General features: G+C 36.2%; 1 protein-coding gene across 5 annotated transcripts in view; it reads right to left on the bottom strand.

Moving 5' to 3' along the window:
- ATAD2 (ATPase family, AAA domain containing 2) overlaps positions 1–11,499 on the bottom strand; it is a 55,569-nt gene extending 44,070 nt beyond the window's left edge. For all 5 annotated transcript variants that reach the window (XM_006086327.3, XM_014453708.2, XM_023751961.1 and 2 more), the window contains exons 1-7: positions 11,353–11,499; positions 10,160–10,209; positions 7,512–7,677; positions 7,089–7,194; positions 6,510–6,597; positions 4,532–4,681; positions 3,810–3,927 (exon numbers count right to left, since the gene is read on the bottom strand). In XM_006086327.3, coding sequence (XP_006086389.1) covers positions 3,810–3,927; positions 4,532–4,681; positions 6,510–6,597; positions 7,089–7,194; positions 7,512–7,677; positions 10,160–10,209; positions 11,353–11,396 — 722 coding nt within the window. In that variant the 5' untranslated portion in view covers positions 11,397–11,499. The remainder of the gene's footprint in view (positions 1–3,809; positions 3,928–4,531; positions 4,682–6,509; positions 6,598–7,088; positions 7,195–7,511; positions 7,678–10,159; positions 10,210–11,352) is intronic.
- Positions 11,500–17,708: the final 6,209 nt, after the last annotated feature.

Here is a 17,708-nt window from a genome sequence, read left to right as displayed (position 1 = left end):
GGGAGATGTGCAGGAGGCGGCTGATCGATGTTTCTCTCTCATCGATGTTTCTAACTCTCTATCTTTCTCCCTTCTTCTCTGTAAAAAATCAATAAAATATATTTAAAAAAAATATATCAGAATTAGTCAATGATGGTGTCAGAATTTAAACTCATGCCTGTCTATTCCAAAAATCCGCATTCTATACACTACTATACTGGTGATTTCCAGTTGTTTATTTCACAAACCAGTGAAGTTACAAGCAAATAACAAGACTTTGTGGACTGTCATAAAGTTTCCAATATTTGATTTACAAATCTGAATTATTTTAGAACATTAAAGTATAGTTACAATATTACACGTAGCCCTTAATGTGTGCCAGATAATATTTTAAAGGCTTTACATGTATTAAGTCATCTAATTCTCACAATATTATGAAATAGGTGCTATTACCCCTATTGTGTGGATCAAAAAACTGAAGCATAGAGAAGTTAAGTAACTTGCCCAAAGTCACTAATAAGTGGTGAAACTGAGCTGACAATCTGAGCTGTTATAATCATGGGTCCAGGTTCTTCATAATTATTCTATACTGAAGAAAGGCCATTATTTTAGTTTAAAAAAGATTCTAAACACACATATCCACGTGTGTGTCTGTGTGTGTGTGTGTGTGTTTCATTTTACAAAAACCCGTTGAAAAATTTGGCATGGACAAGCACTGTAAACCTAACTAGAGTGCTAGAGTCACCAGTTGTAGTTCCTTAACTAGGAAGGAGTACTTTGGAATACCAGTTAAACAATTGTGTTATTATATTATCTTCTTGTTCAAAGGGACTAATCTTGTTCCAGAAACTGCAGATCAAGCTAAAGAATAATCCTTAGATGACTAGAGGTTATCAATCATAAGGAAGAAAATCCTGCTTAAAGGCAGTATTCCTGAAGCTCTGCTATGATAAGTTGCCAAAAGACCCTTGGAAACTCCCGCACTGTGGCTGAAAGCTTTTTTAACCATTTGCCATGATACTAAAAGCAATGTTCAAATGATTCTTTGGATGTGTGCTTTGTTTCCGTGCCTAAGTAGTTGTAGTAGAACGTGAACTATAAACAGAAGCTGGTCTCTTGATTAAAAAATAAAAAGGCTAAGCAAAGTATCATTAAAGTTGTTAGAAAAAAAATGAGATGTTCACAGCACCTTGTGAAGAAAGTTAAAAAAAAAAATGGTTTAAAGGGCTACATTCAAAAGGCCAGGTAATGACAAGTGTTAGACAGACATGGAGAAACTAGAACTCTGGCTGGTGGAAATGTACAATAAGGCAGCCATTTGAAAAACAATCTAGCACTTCCTCAAAACATTAAATATAGTTAGCATTTGACCCAGCAATTCCACTTCTAGGTATATGCCCATGAGAAATGAAAACATATATCCAAAAAAAAATTGTATGCAAATGTTCATAGTAGCATTATTCCCAACAGCCAAAAAGTGGAAACAACTCAAATGTCCATCAACTGATAAATGGATAAATAAAATATGGTATATTTATACAACAGAATCTCATTTGGCAATGAAAAGGAATGAGGTACTAATACATACCACTACACTAATGAACCTTGAAAGTGGTATACCAAGTGAGAGAAGCCAGTCACAAGAGATTCCACTTACATGAAATACCCAAAATAGGCAAATTTATAAAGAGAGAAAGTCGATTGGTGGTGGCTTAGGGGTAGAGGGATAGAAGTATTGGGAGTGGGGGGTGATAACGAAAGAGTATAGGTTTCTTTTTGAGGCAAGAAAAATATTCTAAAATTATTGTGGGCCCTAGTCAGGTAGCTCAGTTGATTAGAGTGCTGTCCCCATATATCAGGGTTGTGGGTTTAATCCCCAGTCAGAACATACAAGAAATCAACTAACGAATGCATAAATGGATGGAACAATAAAATCGATGTTTCTCATTCTGTCTTTCAAATCAATCAATAAACACTTTTAAAATAAAAAACATTGAGATTTTTAAAATAAAATAAATGTACTGTGGTAATAGTTGCACAACTCTGTGAATATACTAAAAGCTATTGAATTGTGTACTTTAAATTGGTGAACTATATGTATGTGAATTATGTCCCAATAAAGCTGTGATCAAAGAGAAAATGTTTAGAGTTATCAAAATCAACACTAAGAAGGTCATCAAGCCACATAATATGACTCTAGGATACATCATAAATCATAGTTCATACTTTAATTTAAATGTGCCAGGATCCTCCACTAGTCTATGACAGCCCAGGGCAGGAATCCTGGCTTCTTCGTTTTTATATCCATAGTACTTGGCACATGGTAGTACTCAGACATTTGTTAAATAATTGGAGGGGGTAAGAAATCCTGCACCCAAGGAGCTATGCAACACTTTATATATAGAGAAAGAGTAGACTCTGTGAACCAAAAGGGGCAAAAAAATTCCTACCTGCTACAAGATACACTGTAGGCGGTGATTGTAGAGGTAGTCAGTCAACAAGTATGTTATTTCCAGTATGCTACTTCCAGTAAAGATGAGGGAAGAAACGAAATCTCAAAGTAACTGCCAGCCTCTTACTTCTACTGAATCAAATAGAGATCTGTCCTTTGAGTCAGGCAACCAAGAACTGCCTGGGCCTCATGATTATTGGGGATTCCAGGGAGCAATATGCCTTACTCTCCTTTTCTGAAGATCATTCAATATCAAAATATTGGTCTTTAACAAGGGGCCTATGAAAAGTATCGACAATGTGGTCTCCTTTCAAGTGTAATTTATCTTGAACAGCCCAGGCAGGTTGAGTTTGCCTTCCTGGTCTTCTAGCTGTGAGAAAAGGAATGATGACACAAGAAATCTAGAATGTACACTTGTGATTTTGGCACTCTGAAATTAAAAGACCCAGGGATACAGTTTTATATTTTTCCTAGAAGACAGGAAATTTGTCAGCACCTACAAAGGTGTTGCCTTCCATGACCAAAACATGATCAGATAATCTGCTTCTAGGAGGAGACTTCTAAGAACTGTTCAAATAGCTGAATTCTCACAGGACTTCAGTCTTACTTCTGACCAAATTACTATTAGGAAAAAAGTGCCATTTCCCACACTAGTGTCATTTTTTCCTGCCTTTTTAGTCTTCACTAACGAGCTCTCTCATTCACGAACTACTACAATGTTACTATTATGCAGAAAGTTCTAATAGATCAGAAAAACTTTTATTATTTAGGAGAAAGAGGAAATAACAAGAATTACCTCTTTGGATTTAAATATGAAAAACAAGCAACACATGTTGGGATGTGGAAGAAAAAGAAACCCACAAATAATTTAAATAGAGAAAATTAATACTACATTTATAAAAGAAACAAATTTTTAAGATCGATCCAGAAAAAGATGGTCAGAGTCATGACAAGTCTAGAAGCAATGTAACTTAGAACGCTTTCATCGTAGAAAAATCTATCTGTGATAGTATGTGGAGACAAGATTAAACCTATATTTAACTTAATGTAAAGATTAAAGAAAATAGTCTACATAAAATGCTTAATACCAAGCTAGGAATACAGTAAACACTGAAGCAAAGGTAGCTCTCTATTATTAAAGTGTGGAACAACAGAGTAAACTACCTTACCATGGTAGTTACTAACAATTCCTATTAGTGGAAGCAAAAACTAGTCAATGGTAGTAGAAATTAAAGCACGACAGGCAGAGTTAACTACTCGCCCAAATATATGATTCTAGAATTCTATTCTGATATCCTCAATCCTAAGACTCTAGAATCCTACCTTACCATAGCCACAATTATGTTGTCATAAATCAATTACTACTTTAAAACCAAACCTGTTCATTCGTTTACAGTAAGGACTTCTTGGTCCCGCAGAAGATAATCGATATCTTGGTCTGGCAGGAGAAGCTGGGCCACTATAAAATATGTTGGGCTTTCTCTGGTGACGAGGTTCTAAAAGGAGGAGTTAGAATGTACGTGACATATAAACAGGTTTGAAGGTAATTTTGCTCTTCATATAAACACTTAAAAGGTACTGCCCCTTCCATGAGAATATTAGTACATATCTACTATAGAATATTCTACAATTCATATTTTCAATTATTTATGTCTGCAGGGCTGCTACTGAAAATATGCATAGCACATACACCAACAACCAAACATACTCTGGCCATAAATAACCATTATGATTATACTGATAGATAACAGCTCACTATCAGACCTGCAAGTATATGCTCATAAGCATTGAGGCACAACTATAACATACACCGTAAGCAGTTCTAGTTATATAAACTGACAAATTAAGTAGAAAGCTGTGAAACCTAACATAATTAAAGACAGACATGAAATTTCAAAACAGCCCAATTATTTGCTTTGGGTAATAACTAAAATTTAACTCTTTTTCAAAGAATTGACTTATTGCACTTTTAAGATAGGTTAAGAAAGACAAAAACTATGAGTATTATGCAAAATAAAGACTAAAAAAATAATAAAAGAGGAAGGGCAGTAAAGACACAGGTAATATAATTACATCTCCTGGGGAAAAAATAGCACTTACTTTCCAATGGAGCTTGGTAGTAAACAGTAGCTTTTCTCTGTCTAAGATAATATCGTTTCTGATTATCTTCTTCTCCATCTTCTTCATCATCATCATCTTCATCTTCACCATCATCTTCATCTTCTTGGTCTTCACCCTCTTCAGATGATTCTACAATTTAAATATATTTACTCTTAGGATACTCACACCAAAATGTTAACACTTTTTAACACAGGGTAACTGAGAAAGAGACCCTTCTGTTAAAATGTATTTACTTCTAGATTATTATTTTTCTTTTTAATATATTTTTATTGATTTCAGAGAGGAAGGGAGAGGGAGAGTGAGATGGAAACATCAATGATGAGAGATAATCATTGACCAGCTGCCTCCTGCACACCCCCGACTGGGGATCGCGCCCATAACTTGGGCATGTGACCTGACAGGGAATCAAAGAGTGACCTCCTGGTTTACAGGTTGATGCTCAACCACCGAGCCACACTGGCCGGGCTCTTCTAGATTATCCATAGAAAGAAGCTAATTTTTTCTTTCCATTTTTTTTTTATTGGTAGATTTCAGAGAGAGAGGGGAAAAGAGAAACATCAATTTGTTGTTCCACTTATTCATGCATTCATTGATTGCTTCATGTACAGAAGAATCTAATTATGCCCTAGTTGGTTTGGCTCAGTGGATAGAGCATCAGACTGTGGGTTGAAGGGTCCTGGGTTTGATTCTGGTCAAGGGCACATGCCCAGGTTGCGGGCTTGATCCTCAGTAGGGGATGTGCAGGAGGCAGCCGATCAATGATTCTCTCTTATCATTGATGTTTCTATCTCTCTCTCCCTCTCCCTTCTTCTCTGAAATCAATAAAAAAAATATATATATAGAAAAAATTTAATTCTTTCACAACATTAAATAATTTTTAGTGAAGTAAAATAATTGTAGAATTAAAAACAACTAGAGGAAGAAAAAAGGAACTAGAGAAAAAAATTTAAAGGCTACTGTTAGCCCTGGCCAGGTAGCTCAGTCGGTTAGATTGTCATTCTGAGATGCCAAGGTGGCAGGTTCAGGTCACATACAAGAATCAACCAATGAATGTATAAATAAGTGGAACAACAAATCAGTGTTTCATTTTCTCTTTCTCTCTCTCAAATCAATAAATAAAAATTTTAAAAATAAATTAAAAATAAAGGCTACTGTCAGTAAGTACCAAACTAAAGTTTATGGTATTACTGCTAGTTTAATTAATATAGATGACTATACTTAAGCTTCAAATAAATGTAACATGTTGACAAATTTAAGTATCTCCTTACTTAGCTTTTTGCCTTTTAAATTTCAGTTTGTACCTTCCATCCAGCCTTTCTGGCTGTCACTGAGTTACATAAGAGAATAACTCAAATAGTCTACTTATGATCATGTAAAACACCAGACATTTAAAATGCATTTCAGACAACTGGTTTTCACTCAAGAAAAGTCCTAAACAGAATAGCAAAACTTTAATAATTTCTTTTAAACATTAAAATAGGTAAATGTGTTATCTGTAGATATGTGTTATCTTGTACTACACAAGAAAACCAGTTTTGTTGCTTTAGAATAGCTGATTTCAAATACTTTCCCAAACAAAACATATCATTTAAGCCAGGGGTGGGCAAACTTTTTGACTTGAGGGCCACAATAGGTTCTTAAACTGGACCAGAGGGCCGGAACAAAAGCATGGATGGAGTGTTTGTGTGAACTAATATAAATTCAAAGTAAACATCATTACATAAAAAGGTACGGTCTTTTTTTTTTTTTTAGTTTTATTCATTTCAAGCGGGCCGTAGTTTGCCCACGGCTGATTTAAGCTCTCCCTGCCCTCACTTTTTTCTTTTAAATTATGACCACTCCTCTGATCTCTCCCAAACTACCATAAATGTTACAGCTTCTAAATAAAAAGGCTACATTCTACTAAATAAAAGTACTAATATTCAAACTCAGGGATAGAACAAGAGAAAAGACTAACCCACACTGCCTTCTTGATTATCAGTTGTTTCTTCATCAGTTCTTTGAATACTTTTTTGTTTTCCTCTTGTGTACATGTTAAGATTCCCCTAAAAACATTTAAATAAAAACCATTAACATTTCGTACACTTATTTAAGAAATTCAATAGGACCTTCCAATGTTGCTTAAAATAAATATATTTAGCCCTGACTGGTTTGGCTCAGTGGACAGAGCGTCAGCCTGCGGACTCAGAGGTCCCAGATTCGATTCCAGTCAAGGGCATGTACCTTGGTTGCGGGCACATCCCCAGTGGAGGGTGTGTAGGAGGCAGCTGATCGATGTTTCTCTCTCATTGATGTTTCTAACTCTCTATTCCTTTCTCTTCCTCCCTGTAAAAAAAAATCAATAAAAACAATAAAAATATATTTAAAAAAAATAAATATATTTACAGTCATAAACTCTTACAACTCCAGCCATAACTAGTGACTAATCAAACAAATGCTGAATAAAACGATGATCAATTTAACCAAAAAATGGGTAGGTCCTATAGAAAAGGTTAAAGATTATTAAATCATCCCCTTGATGGAAGAATATATTTACTTCTTCTGTTTCATTAAACACTGTCAAGTCTTCTAGTCCTCTCATTCGCCGTCTACGCATCTTCTTCTTCATGTCATCCATTTTTTGAAGTACAGCTTCAGCAGTGCTTAAAAAAAATTTTACATAAATATAAGCTAACACTGTAAAATATTGCATTTTAAAAAACTTAATTTTCCTTCCATTGTATTCTTGGAGTACTGGCATTTTAAATATCTCTATTTCTTGACTTACTTATATATTTTTTATATTTTTAAAAATAACTTAAATATGTATATAGAATTTTTATAAAGTCCTCTAGTAATCATTCTCCTTTATGCTTAACATAAACTAAATGTATTAAATATTCAGGCTAGGCACATAACCCCTCCCCAACAAAAAGTTTTTGTCACCTAAATCATCTTGACCTAAATAATTTTTACTTACTTTGTTATAAGTTTATCAAATAGCACAGATTGGTTCACACTACTGTAACGACTTCTAATCCTACAACTGCGGCGAACTTCAACATCACCATTCTCTTCATGCAAATGTTCTGGAGTCTGAACAATGTTTCTAGTCCTCAATGACCGAGTAACTGGAATTACTTTGTCTTCATAGATGAATACATGAAAATAAGTAGAAATAGAAATAGCACTTTAAAAAGAACTTTAAAATAAACGACTGAACAGCTACACTTTCACATAACAGAATTATAGTATCTTGAACTCAGCCTTTATTAAAATATTAGAAAACAAAACTGAAGTTACAACATACTCTTATCATATAATCCAGCCATTCCATTCTCAAGAGAAAAGGAAAGATATATATAACACAATGACTTGGACACAAATGTTCAAAGCAGTTTTGTGCTAGCACCAAACTGAAAACAACCCAAACATCCAATAAAAGATGAATAAAGAAATTGGCGGCGGGGGGGGGTGGGGGTGGGGTAGAGGAAGAAGGAAATTGTGGGAAACAACCTAACTGTCCATCAATGGATGAATGGATAAAGAAGACATGGAGCGCTGGCTGGTGCGCTTAGTGGTTAGAGGGTCAGCCTGTGCACTGAAGTATCTCAGGTATGATTCCGGTCAAGGGCACGTACTTGGGTTGTAGGTTTAATCCCCAGCCCAGTCAGGGTGTGTGTGGGAAGCAACTATTTGATATGTCTCTTTCACATGGATGTCTCTGTCTCTCTCTGTCTCCTCCCTTCCCTTCCACTCTCTAAAAGTCAGTGAAAAAAATATTCTCTTAAGGATTAACAAACAACAAAAAAGAAAAGGAATATAGTAAGTCCTCACGTAACACTCTTCTAAATAGATTCTGTGACTTTAAGCAAAATGACACATGAAACCAATTTTACATTAGGCTAATTAATTTAAAGAATTAAGTTCCTACAGCATCTCATCGACGTCATGAGATGAGGTTAGCCCTGGCTAGTGTGGCTCAGTTGGTTATGCACTGTCCTGTGCACCAAACGGTTGCTGGTTTGACTCCCGGTCAGGGCACATGTGGCCCAGGTTTTGAGTTCCATCTCTGGTAGGGGGCCTGCAGGAGGCAACCAATCAATGTTTCTCTCTCTCTCTCCCTTCCTCTCTCTCTAAATATCAATTAAAAAAAAACCGACATTAAACAAAATGACATTATTTGAGGACCTGCTGTATACACACAATGAACTATTATGAGAAAGGACATCTTGCCATTTGCAATAACATGGATGAACTTTGAGAGCATTATGCTAAGTGAAATATGTTAGATGGAGAAAGATAAATACCACATGATATCACTTTATGTGGAATTTTAAAAAGCTAAACTTATAGCAAGAGACAAAAATGCTGGTTGCCAAGGGCTGGAGGGTAAAGGTTAAAGAGAGATGTTGGTCAAAGAGTACAAATTTCTAGCTATGAGTAAGTTCTGAGGATCTACAGAAGAGTGATTATAGTTAATGATACTGTATTACATACTCGATAGTTGCTAAGAGAGCAGATCTTAAATATTCTCACCACAAAAAAGAAATAGTAATCATGTGACAAGCAGCAGGTGTCAGCTAAGCTATTTTAGTAATCATTTTGCAATACATGAGTATCAAATCAATATTCCTTGAACACTTTAAACTTATACAACATTTTATGTCAATTATATCACAATAAAACTGGTGGGGTGGGGGGATGGGACAGGACAAATTGTGGCATCTATAATAATAAAAGCATAATATGCTAATTAGACCGGATGACCTTCTGGATGAAGGCGGGGCTGTGAGGGAAGCCCAGGTCCTGGGTGCCTGCCAGCAGCTGGAGGGAAGCCCGTGCCAGCAGCCGGGGAAGGAAGGCCTACTCTTGCATGAATTTTGTGCATCGGGCCTCTAGTATGTATATAATGGAATACTGCTCAGCAACAAAAGGCAACAACATAGATGATTCTCAAAGTAATTATGCTGCGTAGCAAGACCATAAAAGAATGCATACTGTATAATTCTACTTATAGAATTATAAAATTATAAGTAGAGTATGCTAGAAAATGCAAATGAATCAATAGTGACAAAAAGCAGATTGGTGGTTGCTCAGGAACTTTAGGGGATAGAGGGCATGGAGAAGGTTGGGGGTCAGGAGGGATAGTAAAGGGACCTGAGGAAATCTGGAGAGGGGGTGATGGTTACCTTCACTACTCTTCACTACCTTATTGTGGTGATGTCACGGCATATACTTTTGTCAAAATCAAACAAACTGTGTACTTTAAATAAGGGAAGTTTATTGTATGTATTGCAATGTACCTATAAACAAAACATTATGTTTTTTTAACATTCAAAATGCCTTTAGTCCTGGCCAGTGTTGTCCAATAATTAGAGAGTTGGCCTTCACTCAAGGATCTCAGGTTCAATTCCTGGTCAAGGGCACATAACTGGGTCGTTCCCTGGCCCTGGTTGGGGTGAGTGCGGGAGGCAACTGATCAATGTGTCCCTTTCACACTGATGTTTTCCTCTCTCTTTCTCTCCCCCTCCCTCCCTCCATTTCTCCCACTCTATCTAAATTCAATGTAAAAGTATCTTAGGGTGAGAATTAACAACATCAAAAAATGCCTTTAACATTACTTACCTTCTTTACACTCTTCTTTTTTTTTATCAGCCTGCTGTCTGGCCAACTGCCTATTGAAAAAAAATTAAATGATTCAAAATAATTGACATAATTTTAAATCCTGTATTTCATAATATACAAAGTAGGACAAAAATTTAAATCAGCTTGGAGAGTAAGTAACTGTAGATACATAAAAACCTACAAACACTAAAAAACAGCTTGAGAATATTTATGCTTACATAAATTACTAGAGGCCCGGTGCATGAATTTGTGCACTAGTGGGGTCCCTTGGCCTGGCCTGCGGGATCGGGCCAAAACTGGCTCTCCGACATCCCGTGAGGGGTCCCAGATTGCAAGAGGGTGCAGGCCAGGCTGAGGGACCCCACCGGTGCACGATCGGGGCCAGGGAGGGACGCGGGAGGTTGACCAGCTGGGGCAGGACCGTGGAAGGGCTACAGGGTGTGTCCAGCCTGTTTCACTCAGTTCCCATTGGCTGGATCCCAGCAGCAAGCTGACCTACCTGTTGGATTGTCTGCCCCCTGGTGGTCAGTGCACATCATAGTGAGTGGTTGAGTGGCCTTAGCATATTATTAGCATATTATGTTTTGATTGGTGAATAGATGACCAGACACTTAGCATATTAGGCTTTTATTATATAGAATGGCTAAACCAAGTCTGAGAAACCTGTTGTGAAACAGGCTCATAGACTTTTCTCATAAACAGGGCCCCTCCTTTCATACCATGTAGGTCTACTTTTATAAACTAGGTTCCAACTAGATACTAGGGACACAATGGTTGAAGGGGTGTTTTACTTTTCCTTTCCTTTTTGCCTACTGAGGAAGGGAAGCACTTTTCTCCTTATAGCAGTTGGTAAGCTGTATCTTAGTAAATATTTTAGGCTCGTTTGCCAGATAGTCTCTATCACAAACATTCACACAACTCTAACTTTGAAGCAGGAAAGCAGTCATAAACAGAATGAATGGGCTTGGGTGTATTTCAATAAAACTATTTATAAATGACATTTTATAACCCTGGAATCTTGATGAGCAGTCAAGAATACACTTAAAAATTAAATGCAAACCCTATTACTTTAAACTCTTAAAGAATACTCTTAATACACTTTAAGAATACACTTAAAAATTAAATGCAAACCCTATTACTTTAAATATTACTTTAAAACTATTCTGAATTAGCATTCGAAAAACTTGTATTACCTTGTAAAATGCCTGCCATTAGCATGTTTCTCCGTTACTTCCATATTCTTATCAAAACTAGAATCTGAAGAATTTTGTGCATTTTTTCTCAAAGTCCTTAAAACACGTTTCCGGTGGTAGGTTTCAACTTCCTTAACTGAAGACCCATCCTTCAAGAAAAATTAAGAAGGCCATCTAAGTTTTTCTTTAGTCAAAATTCCCAAGTTATACTACTCCAAGAGTGTTCTCTGATTACAAGTTTGTACAACTGCTTTTTGTGCAGAATCATTTTGTATCTTCCCAACAGTATCTAGAATTATTTTATATCAGCAATGTCTATGAAATGGCTAATGTAAGACATTGATTTTTAAAAATATATATTTTTATTGATTTCACAGAGGAAGGGAGGAGAGACAGATAGAAACATCAATGATGAGAAAGAACCATTGATCAGCTGCCTCCTGCACGCCCCTACTGGCGATCAAGAATCCACAGGCCAACGCTCTCTCCACTGAGCCAAACCGGCTATGGCAAGACTTATTGATTATTGAGATTTATAGTTCTATTTCACAGCAAGTAGTTTAGACAGAAATTTTCCATCACTGAAAAAAAAAGTTGTGACAATTCATAACAGTAAGTACTCCTTTTTTTAAGGCTACAGAAATTAGAAAGATACACACACACCACTGTCTGTCATGCAATCACTGATAGCAATCTTAAAATAACTAGGCTCTCAGAATTATAATTGTGGCTTGAAAGACAAAAAGGAGTTACCTACTTCTCCCAGATAATGCAACAACTTGAACTCAAAGGCTGCTTAGGTATATTAATCTATTGTAAAAATCAGAGCTTTATGTAACTATTTTTTGCACAATAGACTTCATGAGCTACAGAGCTTCTATCATAAACTATTCCAAAGTTCATACGAACCTCATGTATAAAGGATACTTTTACATTAGAAGGCAAAAGTACCCAACAACTCTACAATTTAATTAGAGGCCTGGTGCACGGATTCGTGCACTGGTGGGATCCCTTGGCATAGCCTCAGGGATCGGGCCAAAACTGGCAGTCCAATGCCCTCCGCTCCTGCCTGCTACTCCTGCTCATCCCAGCTCTGCTGCTGCTTGGTAGGCTCACTGCCACCCCACTGTGGTCTCTGGGCTGTGGTGGCCAGCCATGAGCCCTGGGTCTGGTGCCTATTGGTCAGCTGAGCAGCACTCCTGCTGTGGGAGTGCACTGACCACCAGGGGGCAGCTCCTGCGTTGAGTGTCTGCCCCTTTGTGGTCAGTGCGTATCATAGCGACCGGTCAACCAGTCGTTTGGTCGCTTAGGCTTTTATATTTATAGATAGATGCCTTACTACTCTGAAAATTGATAAGGTTAGAAAACCAGGAAGTGTCTAAAAATTAATTAATTAATCCTCCCTGCCCCCACTGGCTTTAGCCAATTATTTCATTTTATTGAGACATTTTGTCATTTGATTTTGTTTTGGACAGAATATTAATTGTTTCACAAGATAAAGATTATGTATACCACAAGGATTTGTGTAAGAACTGGGAAAATATTTAATAAAATACTAAGTGATGTGTATGATTTGTTAGCACTTTTATCAGTGTACTTTTATGATACATGGGTGGGCAAAAGTAGGTTTACAGTTATAATACAAATAAATTATATAATAATAATTAATAAATAATAAACTGTTTTGTGTACTCACAACTGTAAACCTACTTTTGCCCATCCCTATATAAAGGACGTTTGAAAAAAAAGATACCTACACTTTTAGGTAAGTGTACTATTTTTAAAACAAACACCTACATCTTCATGGGTGTAAGGTAACATGAGACTTTCCAAGGAAAATTTGAAGAGACTATTTCCAGATTCTCAACTTCCACAGGTACTTTTTCTTAAAACTGATTTGCTTGAGAAGGCAACCTTAACTAACAAGGCACCCTCTTTCATTTACCCAGAGTCCTCTCTCTCTCTCACTTTGAATCTTACTATTGTGGAGTGCCTTCAGGCATTACAAACCTTCACAAAGCCAAACAAAGAAAAACACTAGAGTAGGTGTTAGTAATTGAATGACTAAACAAGGCAACAAAATCATTACCTGTGTTAAGTGGTTTCCAATTCTTTGCTTTCAAAAAAACTGAAGACCTAAGTAAGCTAAGAGACCTTTAAAAATAAATTTTGGCAAATGATTTTTGGCATAAAGGCCAGAAAAACTGAATGACACTGCTAAACAAAACTTCTTTCATTACATTCTACTTATTTATATGAATGTTTTCAGTGATTAAAATTATAAAAACAATGGAACTGATGTCAAACACTGTCTATAGCAATAAAATTTATCTACAGACACATGAATTGGGAAATCTTACTTCCCATGCTTAATTATATTAATCAAAATGTTTATGATGTTTTTTCAGTTGAATATTAATTATAATTCAATACACAAAAATTTTCTATCGGAGCCTTGTGAGCTTAGAAAAGTAGGAAAAAATTTCAAATTTTGTTTTACAAATATACAAATAAACAAATTTAAAGCATAAAAATATATCAAGATAAAATGCTGTGGATTAAGTGGATTGGAAATGCAAATTAAAAGGGAGGGGGAAGAATCAAGGTAAAATTTCTGACTGCTAAGAAAGCTTATTCATGTATTACTTTAATGTTCTAAGACAGGTATCAAATAACTATGGTTTTTAGATTCCAGTGGATACTTGTAATAGTTTTATTTTTTAATGACATTAAAAGATGATAGAAATGATCTCCATTGTAACTATTTAAGCCAACTGAGGTGGGAGAAATTTAGCAGCTTAAAAATGTACAATAGAATACAGCCCTACCTGATTTGGCTCAGTGGATAGAGCCTCCACCTGCAGACTGAAGGGTCCCAGGTTAGATGCCTGTCAAGGGCACATGCCAGGTTGTGGGCTCCATCCCCAGTAGGGGGCGTGCAGGAGGCAACTGATCAATGATTCTCATCATTGATATTTCTATCTCTCTCCCCCTCTCCCTTCCTCTCTGAAATCAATAAAAATTTTTAAAAATGTACAATAGAATATAGAGCTAAATTTTTTTGAAACTCAGAAGAAAACAGCAAAATAAGCATTTTGTGTGTGACAATATTTATAATTCATAGAGACAGAACATAGAATGGTGGTTACCAGAGGCTGGGAGGAAGGAAGAATGGGGAGTTAATGTTTAATTGGTACAGAGTTTTTGAAGATGAAAAAATTCTGGAGATGGATAGTGTGGTGATGGTTGCAGAACAATGTGACTGTACTAATACTGTAAGCTGTACATTAAAAAAATGGTTAAAATGGCAAATTTTATGTATCTGTATTTTAACAAAAAAGAAAGTAAATGTCACCATATTCCTAGGGATAATAAAATAAATATGTTTCCACAGGAAAAAAGATTCCTTGAGAAACATGGTGTAAGTGAACCTTTCATTTGTGTAGTGAGTGGGTTAGTCCATCCTTCCTAAATAAGCACTGGCTCTCCTTATGTGGAGGAAAAAAATAAAAATAGGTTTTGGGTGAATCAGCTAGAGGTACACATGGGAGAATTTTAAAATATCAGTAATTTTAAAAAATGTTTCTTATAAAAGACATTATGTGAAGTGAAGGCAGCAATCACAGATAACACACATTAACCTTTTGGCATACACAGAATTCTTTATTTTATTTTATTTGTTTTTTTTATTGCTAAAAGTATTACAAAGGGTATTACATATGTGTCCTTTTTTTCCCCCCAGAATTTTCCTATGCAAAAATATTCACTTAAAAATTGGGATAATACTATTTATGTTTCGCAACTGTTTTCTAGTAATACATACATTTTTCCATGTTGTGAAATATTATTCTAAAATCTTTTTAAATGAATCAATAGCATTCTACCCATTACATGAATGTATTTAACAAATTGCTTAATATATCACACTTAGGTTATCTGCAATTTTTGTGTGTCATAGATAAATTATCTTATGTACATTTGATTTCCAAAGAAAACTAACGCAATTATTAAATCAAAATAATTCTCAAGAGGTAAGTTAAAAGCCAACTCATAATGATAATTTACACTGAATGATAAAAATGGGGACTTTCATTTCCTATTTTTTACATTTTTACAACATGCAGTACCAGAAAAAGTTTCCCTAAGAAGTAAAAAACAAAGAGAAAACATAATCTGAAAACTAATAAGCCTGGAAATGTAATGTCCTCATTTATTCTTTGGCTAAAACCTACTTAATTATTGAGAGCACTGATAGGTCTTTAAAAGTGTTAAAAGAGGAAAAATATATTGTTAGGTTGTAAGTCTATTACAAGTTTTTAAAAAACCTCCCATATGTTGTACACATCAAGGTCAAGTTTAGAGTATCTTTTCCAACTTTTAAATAAATATACAATTTTAAAAAACAGTATCTTCTACAGGCTATTGCATGCTTTACTTTACCTAACATAGAGAATAAAAAGTGTACATAAACACAACCCAAACGTAACATACAATCACCACCAAACTCCTTACTATCCATCCTTAACTGAGTCTTCAGTGTAAGAAACAATCCTAAATTTAATAAATCAGAGCCCAGACCTGTGAAAGCATAGAAATAGACAATGGCTAGTCTAACTCTGAAGGAAAAGGAAACCAGAGGCGGCATCCAAACTCATAAAGTTGGTAGATATAAGCAAAAGTTTAAAAAATTAAAACAAAAAAATCAGAGAATCCATACAAATCAGGGGAAAAAATCCTTAAGCCCAGCTGAGTGAGATCATATTCAAAATGTAGAATGAGGGCCCAGCCAGTGTGGCTCAATGGTTGAGTGTCGACCCATGAACCAGGAGGTCACAGTTTGACTTGCAGTCAGGGCACATGCCCATTTTGCAGGAGGAGTGCAGGAGGCAGCTGATTGATGATTCTCTCTCATCATTGATGTTTCTATCTTTTTCTCCCTTTCTCTCTCTGAAGTAAATATATATATAAAATTTTAAATGTAGAATGCAGTTAATAGATGACTATAGGTTGGTACCTTCAGAATTTAAAGATAAGGTCAGCCTCTGAGATTAGATGGAAAAAAAAAAATCCAAGTTCATGAATATGAATAAATTTAACCATCTTTAAAAGTAACCTACTCTAAGAAATGCTCTATCAATGACTGTGGTTGAGGAGGCTAAAAAATACAATTAGACCCAAATAAAATCAGGGTGTTAAGTTTCTGAAATACATGATAAATGCCAAAAAAGAGTCAAGCTATAATTTAATCAAATGTAATGTCCCCAAATTGGAAAATAGTCTAATCACAAAGGTATGTTTCTTATTTGGTATTGGTGGGCTTTGTCAACATGAATACACCACTCTTCAGGATTATCCATTTATTTTGATCCAATCCCATGGCTCACTTGGTCCATAGGGGATTTATAAAAGAGAGGAATACTATGTGTCAAAAAGATATAAGCCAGGCCTGGAAAAAAAAATCCTTTCTACCCTACAACAGCTAGCTGAGTGCTAATTGCTCAACCACCACATGTCACAGAAATGACATTTATGGCAAATAGTCTCTACATACGTATTGCTGTTAGGTCTCCTTTGCTAGACCAAGTTCTGTAAGAGCAAGTACAATCCACAACACATATGTACATTAAGGGTGGAAAACAGGGAGGCCAGTCAAGAATCTATTTTAATAACCCAGGCAATAATGTCTTGAATGAGCATGGCAATTATGAGAAGGAGCTGAGAAGTGGTCTGAATACATGGTGAAAGCAAGCCCACAAAACGTGCTAATATATACAATGAAAGAGGAGTCAAGGATGCCCCGAAGGCTTCTGGCCTGAGGAACTGGGAAGACAGTGGTCTTAATAACTGACAATGACCCTCGACCTCACTACAGTCCATGCCAACTGTTCAGGTCACCTCCTTACATGCATGATCGCATTCAACTCTCACTACCCCCGTGGTGGGTGTCACCTTTTAACATGCAGGAACCTGCTGGTGATTGGTAAGTTGAGCTTCAAAACTAACAGCTGTTCTAAGCACCTATGTTATTTAGCCGGTACTCAATCCATGATTAGTCACAGGACCAGCACTGTCCTCAACACAATACACATTCCATACGTATCCGCTGAAATACTTTCTTGGACACAGGTTATAAAGTGACTTGAGTTCAGTGCAGAAATAAGCGTCTGGCCTCCCCAGATCTCCACCAGCTTCTGCACACGCTGGAGAAACAGACCCCGAAAGCCAGGAAATCGTTTTATAATTCGGAACCACAATTTGAGAGATGGAATAGGAACTCCTCCACGGCCCTGTTGTAGCTGCAGCATCTCCCGCAGAAACGGACAACTCATTCCAGACAGTGATCGCCCCCAATACCA

This window comes from Myotis lucifugus, unplaced genomic scaffold (assembly GCF_000147115.1).
Source record: "Myotis lucifugus unplaced genomic scaffold, Myoluc2.0 scaffold_27, whole genome shotgun sequence".
Taxonomy (NCBI): Eukaryota; Metazoa; Chordata; class Mammalia; order Chiroptera; family Vespertilionidae; genus Myotis; species Myotis lucifugus.
Note: the sequence above shows the minus strand (reverse complement) of the source record. Positions and strands in the feature narration are given on the sequence as shown.